Here is a 9,235-nt window from a genome sequence, read left to right as displayed (position 1 = left end):
ATTGAAATCCGAGGCCAGCCCTGGTTGAAAATCGGGAGACCCTGTCTAGAAAAAGAATTGAAGCAGAAAGAGACTATGGGCAACCAGTACTGGTAGTTCATACCTGTAATTCTATCTACTCAGGATACTGAGTTCTAAGGATCACTGTTCAAAGGCAGCCTGGGAAGCAAAGTCCATGAGACTCATCTCCAATGAACCACCAAAACACTGGAAGTAGAGCTGTGTCTCAAGTAGTGGTTGAGTTCTAGCCTTGAGCACAAAAACTCAGGGACAGCACCCAGGCCCTGAGCTCAAGCTCCAAGACCAACACACACACACACACACACACACACACACACACACACACACACACACACACACACACGAACAGGGGTATTGTACATGTGGTAAAACTCCTGCCAAGCAAGCCCAGTATCCTCCCTCCCTCCAAAAAAAGTGATAGAGAAGGAGAGGCGGACAGTTCCTTTCCTGCCATCTCTTATCACCTGCAACAGTTCCAAGAAGCAGGTCCTTTATGGTACTCAAGGTGCCATGTCGTTGACCTAGAGATTTTCCTAGGCCTTGAGTCATCATCATTGAATCTACATTTAGAAACCAAACTCCAAGGGCTCGGAAGGTGGCTCGGTGGTAGAGTGCTTGCCTCGCATGCATGAGGCCCTGAGTTCGATTCCTCAGCAGCACAGAAAAACAGAAAAGGCTGAAAGTGGCATTGTGGCTCAAGTGGTAGAGCACTCGCCTTGAGCTGAAGAGCTGAGGGACAGCACCCAGGCCCAGAGTTCAAACCTCACAACTGACAAAAAAAAAAAAAAAAAAGCAAACCCCAAGTTCACTTCCATCCTCTTTTTTTTTTTTCCCCAGTCTCTCTTAAAAGTAGAGAGGTTCCTTCCCTTGGAGTACATCCTTGGGTGACCAGAAGCTGCCAAGGAACCCCAGATCACCCTAATTTAGTCCCCAAAACACCCTAAGCAAATATACCTAGGGCTCCTCAATGATACATAATGCGGAAGGTGGTAGTTTTGTGTTTATGTGTACTGATACCGAGGCTTGAACTCAGGAACTAGGCACTGGCTCTTAGCTTTTTTGCTTTGCCACCTTGAGCCATAATTCCACTTCCAACTTTCTGGTCATTAATTGGAGATAAGAGTCCCACAGAATTTCCTGTCCAGGCTGGCTTCAAACCTCCATCCTCAGATCTCCTGAATAGCTAGGGTTACAGGCCTGAGCCACTGGTACCCAGCTTTTTCTAGTAAAGTAGAATAGAATTCTTCCCAGAACAATTTGCAAAATCCTCTCTGCCCTTGTTGATGGATCAACCGGTGACAATGTGAACCCAAGTGCGGGAAAGTAGCCCAGGCTCTGTGGTTGAAAGTTTGCAGTTGTGCAATTGTGTTGCACAAAATGCAAAGGTAAGTCAAAGAAGTGATGTAACTTGTCACAAGGGATCATGTTTGCACGTGAGCAGTCAAGCACATAGACTGTTAGCTGGAACATCGATGATCCATCACCAGAGCCTACTGGCTCCTGACTTCCTCTGACAAGTTTTTTGTTCCTGGTTTTGTTTTGTTTTGTTTTTGGTCATTCTTGGGCCCTGAACTCTGGGTCTGGGCGCTGTCCCTCAGCTCTTCAGCTCAAGGCTAGCGCTCTACCACTTGAGCCACAGCGATACTTCCAGCTTTTTCTGCTTATGTGGTGTTGAGGAATCGAACCCAGGGCCTCATGCATGTGAAGCAAGCACTCTACCACTGAGCCACCTTCCCAGCCCTCCTCTGACAAGTTTAAATCATCAAAAACTCAGAACCTCTGTCCTCATATTCCTGCCAGCTGTCCTTCCCATGTCCCAGCTCCATTGTGAGAAACAGAGGCAGCAGTCCATTGGCAACTCCTGGATTTCTGCATGTACCAAGAAAAGTAAGTCAGGGGCTGGGAAGGTGGCTCAGTGGTAGAGTGCTTGCTTCACATGCATGAGGCCCTGGGTTCTATTCCTCAGCACTACATAAAAAAAGCTGGAAGTGGTGCTGTGGCTCAAGTGGTAGAGCACTAGCCTTGAGCTGAAGAGCTGAGGGACAGTGCCCAGGCCCACAGTTCAAGCCCCATGACCAACAGAGAGAGAGAGAGAGAGAGAGAGAGAGAGAGAGAGAGAGAGAGAGAGAGAGAGAGAGAGAGAGAGAGAGAGGTAATTCAGATGGTCTCCCTGTGGCTCACTCCTGCAATCCTACTTAGGAGGCTGAGATCTAAGGAACGTGGTCCAAAGCCAGCCTAGGCAGGAAAGCTCCATGACACTTATCTCCAATTAAACAGCAAAAAGTCAGAAGTGGAGCTGTGGCTCAAGTGGTAGAACACCAGCTTGAAGGAAAAAACAAAAAACTCAGGGTCGGTGCTCAGACCCTGAATTCAAGTCGCATGACTGGCACCAAAAAAAAAGTAATTCATCACCTGTAAAATATAACTCTAAAGAAGGATTTTTCAAAACAAAACCAGAAATCATGGCCATAGACATATCTACACAAGTGTTCACTTGAAAGTATAGCTGGGTATAGTGGCCTATGCCTTCAATCCAAGTTACTTGGGAAAAATGGAAATAGAGAAGATCATCCTTCAAGGCCAAACTGGACAAAAAAAGTTAGCAAGACTTCTTTCTCAACAAATAAGACAGGTAGTGTGGTTCATATCTATAATGATTTCTATCATAAGTGAGACTGTGATTAATCCCAAATACTAGAAACATCGGTAGAAGGATCACAGTGTAAGGCCAGCCCAGGGCAAATCATGAGTCTATCTGGAAAATAACCTAAAAGCAAAAAGGACTAAAGATGTTGCTCAAGTGGTAGAACTCCTGCCCAGAAGCTCAAGGCCCTAAAGTCAACAACAACAAAAGCAAAATATAAAATGACTGGGCATCAGTGGCTCCCGCCTGTAACCCTAGCAATTCAAGAAGCTGATATCTGCAGATTGAGGTTCAAAGCCAGCAGAGACATCTATCAGACTTTTATCTCCAATTATCCACCAAAAAGCCAGAAGTAAAGCTGCGGTTCCCATGATAGTATGCCACCCTTAAGTGAAAAAGCTAAGGGATAGCACTCAGGCACTAATTTCAAGCCCCAGTGTCAGCATACATAAAAACAATTACTAGGGCTGGGAAGGTGGCTCAGTGGTAGAGTGCTTGCCTTGCATGCATGAGGTCCTGAGTTCGAGTCCTCAGTACCACATAAGCAGAAAAAGCCGGAAGTGGCGCTGCGGCTCAGGTGGTAGAGTGCTAGCCTTCAGCTGAAGAGCTGAGGGACAGCGCCCAGGTCCAGAGTTCAGGCCCCATGACCAAAAAACAAAAACAAAAAACAATTATTAACAAGAAAATAAATAATTTGCTTTCCTTGCTCCGATTTCATGCATCTGTGAGGCTATAACCAGGAGACTTTGTCTACACAGCTCACCATTGTATCTCCAGTGCCTGGAACATAATAGGCAATACTTATTTCTAACCTGCTCATCTAACAACATTGACAAACATGCAGTTGGGGTTTGTTTGTTTGTTGCTGTTGTAGCTTTTCTATTGAGGCAGAAGAACTAAGTGACCTCTCAGAATCTTTTCTTTTCTTTTCTTTTTTGTGCTAGTACTAGGACTTGAACCAGGGCCTTCACTCTGGTTAAGCTTTCTCCTTCAGGGTTGTTGCTCTACCACTTGAACTACACCTTCAATTCCAGCTTTTTGCTGGTGAGTCTCACAGACTTTTTCTACCCAGGTTGGCTATGAACCTCAATTCTCGGATCTCAGCCTCCTAAGCAGCTTGGATTAATAGGTTTGAGCCACATGCATTTCATCTTACACACACACACACACACACACACACACACACACACACACACACACACACACACACACACACACACACACACACACACACACACACGGGTTGATTAGTTATTCAACACTTTCAGGGATCAATCAAGCCACACCCTTGGCTTCATGGACAAGCACACTTTATTTTGACATTCTATTTCATTTCACAAGCTGAATCACAGAAGCTGCCTGTCAGGACGTTTCCTTCCAGCTCTTTCTGTCAGATGAGGGGCTGGAACCTTCTGGATCATCCTGGCTTTCACGCTCCATTGATCTATCTCCTGGTGGGTCATGAACCCACTCTGAGAATCTTTATCAAACGTAAGGAATTCCTTACCAGGGAAAATGCACACACAGAAGGGACACAAAGCTGCGCGAACCGTTGAGACACATTGTTTGGCATATAGCGGGAGGCCAGGCGTTCAGACCATGGCTTCCAGGGCGCAGCAGGGCAGGTGCAGCCCACACTGGGAACTGCATTCAGGGAAGCTGGGGACGCTGTAGAACTTGATGAGCTTCTTAAAGGCACTCTTCTTCAGCAGCATCATCTCTTCCGGAAACCTGGAAAAGATCCTCACCCGGGAGGAGCTCCCACTCTTTCCAGAACCCTCTGCAGACGGTGATTTCTGAGCATTCGTCGGCATACTGTTGCAGCTGAGAGATCGCACTGTCTTCTTCTTATTCTGCACGCTCAGATAACTGAACAGGAAGGACGACAGCTTGTGCTTGGGGACACCCGGGTCCTCATCTTCAAAGCAGTCATCCAGTGGGTCCAGCCAGGTATCAGGATCTTCTTTCTGCCCAGGGCAGGCTCCCCCACGCTGTGGCTGCTTGATGATCTTCCTGGCCTGGGCAGGGTCATCCCCTCCCTCGTTGGCAGATGGAAGAGACATCCCATTGGCCAAGGCTTTGGGGCCCCTGATTGGAGGGATGAGGCTCCTAGCCTGCGGGATTGGTTGGGAAGTACAGTGCTGACTCAGGACGCGTGTGGCTGCATCACAGATGAGGTTCCAATCTCTCAGGATGTCATCCTTGGTGGTAAATTGGGATGTCACAGTGAAACGGATGATCAGCTTGTCGTGGATCACGGCAGGGATGAGGAAGAGCTGGCCGGCTTTGGCTATTTCCTTCAGCACACTTTCTGTGAGACAATTAGGACCCTGTTTGGGGGATTAAAAAGAAGTAAAATTTACATCCACCTCCTCTGGATGGATTCCCCCACAGCTCATGCATTCGGGTGTTCAAGAGACACAACCCACCGGCAAACACTGGTGGGTGCTGGCCTTCCTACGGCCTTCCAACGGTCTTACCTTTAGACGGAAAACCACCAGGCCCAGGTGTCTCTTGGCAGGAATTTCAAAGAAAGGGTCGTTTCTGACTAGAGATTCGAAATACTTAGCCATTTCAGTACCCTGGGATTGTGAATACAGGAAACAACAAAAACAAAAACAGATGAATCACCAAGCAAAGGACCAACTCTTCCTAAAGGTGTACGCTTCGTGAATGGTTAAAGCCAGTGGCATGGTTGAGTGGCTTCTGTCCTTTTCGTTTGTTTGGTTTTGGTGCCATCACTGGGGCTTGAACTCAGGCTGTGGGAGCTGTCCCTTGGCTTTTCTGCTCAAGGCTAGCACTCTACCACTTGAGCCACAGCTCTACTGTCAACCTTTTTTGGTGGATAATTGGAGATCAGACTCTCCCAGACTTTCCTTCCCTGGACTGCCTTCAAATCCGGTGTCTCTCTTGCCTGGTAAACTCATTATCTCAAAACTCCAGAACCCAAAAGCCATAAGCTTGGTGACTCAGACACACAGCCTCTTATCCTAACTCCACAGCCTCTCCGCTGGCCAAGGAACAAAGGAGGCTCCAAGCTCAGCTCTCTGTTCCTTTTTTCCAGCCAGGAGCCTTACACAGGCTGTCTCTGCCTCAAAGAAAACATTGTTGCTCATGGAGATAAAGTCACGGTGGGCTTTCACAATCTTCCATATCTTAAGCTATGTTTCCCTTGCCTACACAATCTCTCCCCATCTGGTACCTAAAATGCCCTTTCATCCCCTTCTTTCTGATATTCCGCAGAGAACTTACTGCTACACATCATCTACACTATGGAAGCGCCTTTGTACCTGGTTGATAGGTACTGAAGTTTCAGCTTGGGGCAAAGCACATATTCTGAGCTGGAGGCTGGTGGCTGATACCTGTAATCCTAGCTACTCAGGAGGCTGCGATCTGAAGATCTAGGTTCTGGGGCTTGAACTCAGGGCGTGGACACTGTCCCTGAGCTTCTTTTGCTCAAGGCTAACACTCTACCACTTGAGCCACAGTGCCACTTCTGGCGTTTTCTGTTTCTGTGGTGCTGAGGAATCGAACCCAGGGCCTCATGCATGCTAGGCAAGCACTCTACCACTGAGCCACCTTCCCAGCCCTCTGAGGCTCTTATATCTAATTCACCAGCAAAAGGCCAAAAGTGGAGCTATAGCTCTAGTAGTAGAGCACCAGCCTTGAGTGTAAAAGCTACAGGACAGTGTCAAGCCCCAAGATAGGAGAAAGAGAGACAGAGACAGAGAGACAGAGACAGAGAGACAGAGACAGAGAGACAGAGACAGAGAGAGAGACAGAGAGAGGGGAGGAGGAAGAGATAGAGAGGAGGAAGGGAGGAAGAAGAAGGAGAGAAGGAAGGAAAAAGGAAGAAAGGAAGCAAGGAAGGAAGGAAGGAAGGAAGGAAGGAAGGAAGGAAGGAAGGAAGGAAGGAAGGAAGGAAGAAAAGGAAAATTTCTATACTTTTCTTGGTTTTCTTTTCCTCTCCAGCTGTGACTCTCAAAGATCACTGACAACAAAAAGGAGACACCAGACAGGGCCATGCTGCACTCAGAGATCCTCTAGCTCAGAGAGACAGCTATTTTTTTTTCTGGTCCTAGGGCTTGAACTCAGGGCTTGGGCACTGTCCCTGAGCATCTCTGTGCTCAAGGCTAGCACTCTACCATTGAGCCACAGCACCACACCTGGCTTTTTCTGTTTATGTGGTGCTGAGGAATCGAACCCAGGGCCTCAGGCATGCAAGGCAAGCACTCTACCACTGAGCCACCTTCCCAGCCCACTGGAAAGCCGTCTTGAATAATGAAATCCCAGGAGCTCCTCTACAACTGAGCCAGACTCGGAGAGTCCCCTGAGCAGGTCTACAAAATAGAGACAACACTTCTTCCCCATGAGAACAGAGAGCCACTCAGGCTCCATCCCGCGCAGTGTGCAGGCTACATACATGTCTGACGTGCGCTTGAAGATTCTTCACCCCAAAAGAGCGAATCACAAACCAGAGCTTAATAGAGCGAAACCGTCGGCTCAGAGGAATCTGCCAGTGCTGGAAACCAAAGAACACAGTGCTGGGTTAGACACAAGGCGTTCAATTCCCTTAGGCACTCCTGGGCATCCTCTGCTGACTGCCCAGCCCTCCAGAGATGGACACTGTTGCTATAGCTCCTGAGCCGTTGCTAAGGAACAAGCCACAGCATCTTACCTAAAGGACGCTCTGCTATAAAGGTAGCAGGACTCCCTTGACCAACAGCAGGCAAGTAGAAACCAAGTCTATGAATTTGAACCAATGAGAAAAGTACTTTGCTGAAACGGATGCTTCACATTTTACCCCAGTCCAGAAACTTAAGAGAGAGGCAATACATCTTTATTATTATTATTGTAAAGTGTGGGGGGTTTTGTTTTGTTTTTTGTCGGTCATGAGGCCTGAACTCTGGGCCTGGGCGCTGTCCCTCAGCTCTTCAGCTCAAGACTAGAGCTCTACCAGTTGAGCCACAGCACCACTTGCAGCTTTTTCTGCTTATGTGGTGCTGAGGAATGGAATCCAGGACCTCAGGCATGCAAGGCAAGCGCTCTACCACTGAGCCACCTTCCCAGCCCCGTAAAGTGTGTTTTAAGTGTCTTAAAGAGCAGAAACTAAAACTGTTTCTAGCCAGGCGCTGGTGGCTCACACTTGTAAATCCTAGCTACTTCGGAGGCTGAGATTTGAGGATAACGGTTCAAGTCAGCCCAGGCAGATTACACTCAAGACACTCCTATTTACAATTAACCAGCAAAATGTGGGGAGTGAAAAAGTAGCTTAAGTGGTATAGCATTAGCTGTAAGCAAAAAAAGCCAAGCAAGAGCTCAAGGCCCTTACTTCAAGTCCTGATACCAGCACAAAAATACATAAAAATAAAATTTCTATTGCCACAAAAATGTATAGTTGAAAATATGGGAGTCAACTAGGCGCTGGTGGCTCATGCCTAGAATCCTAGCTACTCAGGAGGCTGAGATCTGAAGATCAAGTTTGAGACTAGCTCAGACAGGAAAGTCCTCAAGACTCTTTATCTCCAATTAACCAGCAAAAAAGAAAAGCTGGAAGCAGAGCTGTGGCTCAAGCGGTAGAGTGCAAGCTTTGAATGCAGAAAAAAAAAAAAAAAAGCTAACCCAGGCCCTGAGTTCAAGCCCCTGTATCAGCACAAAAAAGAAAAAGAAAAAAGAAATTATAGTAGTCAAGAACTCAGACAATGAGCCCCTGATGAGCTAAATTTCTCCTCTCACCCCTGCCATGAACAATAGATGTGACTTATGTCAGGAGCTGTGGCTCACGCCTGTAATCCCTAGTTACTCAGGAGGCTGAGATCTGAGGATTGCAGTTCAAAGCCAGCCCAGGCAGGAAAGTCTGTGAGACTCATATCTCCAATTAACCACCAGAAAACTGGAAGTGACAATGTGGCTCAGAGTGGTAGAGCGCTAACCTTGAACCAAAAGAGCTCAGGGACAATACCCAGGACCTGAGTTCAAGCCCCATAACCAAAAAAGCCCCAGGACCTCAGTGGCTTATCTGTGACTCAGAACTTATCTCCCAGAGCATGGTATGGACCAAGCATAAAGGTACTCAGACTAGTTGTTCATGAGTGACTATTTGCTGTTCAGATACTAAACCATATGAGCTACAGTTCACATCTGACTAGGACCAAGAAGACCCTTTATTTAATCACAGGGTCTTGTCTTTTGTTCTCATCTGTTCAATTGTTTTTGGGGGTGGTAGTGGGATTCGAACATGGGCTTGCTAAACCAGTGTTTTACCTATTATGCTATGCCCCAGCCAACATTATCCTTATTTTTCCTAGTGAGATTCTTGGGACACTCAAGCCTTTAGATTTCAAATAATTCTCCAATTCAGTGCCTTGGTTAGACCCAAGATTGACCCTTTGTTCTGATGACCAAATACCAAATTCAACTTGAGCTTAAAGTTCAACGTTGTAGTTAACCATAGATCTGAAATTTCCCCGTTTCTCAAATACGAAAACAGAGCAGAACATTTGCAGCTGTTCAGATGAGTGGTTTCCAATCATTTCTCTCCTTCAAGTTGTCAGAAAGCATCTAAGAGTA

The 9,235-nt window shown here is 47.0% G+C and overlaps 1 protein-coding gene across 1 annotated transcript in view; it reads right to left on the bottom strand.

Moving 5' to 3' along the window:
• Positions 1 to 3,966: 3,966 nt before the first annotated feature.
• Positions 3,967 to 9,235, bottom strand: part of LOC138804108 (histidine decarboxylase) — a 29,312-nt gene continuing 24,043 nt past the window's right edge. Inside the window, exons 10-12 of the mRNA XM_069988366.1 lie at positions 7,089 to 7,187; positions 5,146 to 5,247; positions 3,967 to 4,995 (exon numbers count right to left, since the gene is read on the bottom strand). Coding sequence (XP_069844467.1) covers positions 4,258 to 4,995; positions 5,146 to 5,247; positions 7,089 to 7,187 — 939 coding nt within the window. The 3' untranslated portion in view covers positions 3,967 to 4,257. The remainder of the gene's footprint in view (positions 4,996 to 5,145; positions 5,248 to 7,088; positions 7,188 to 9,235) is intronic.

Source organism: Dipodomys merriami, unplaced genomic scaffold, assembly GCF_024711535.1.
Source record: "Dipodomys merriami isolate MVZ:Mamm:240054 unplaced genomic scaffold, mDipMer1.0.p SCAF_357, whole genome shotgun sequence".
NCBI classification, from domain to species: Eukaryota; Metazoa; Chordata; class Mammalia; order Rodentia; family Heteromyidae; genus Dipodomys; species Dipodomys merriami.
Note: the sequence above shows the minus strand (reverse complement) of the source record. Positions and strands in the feature narration are given on the sequence as shown.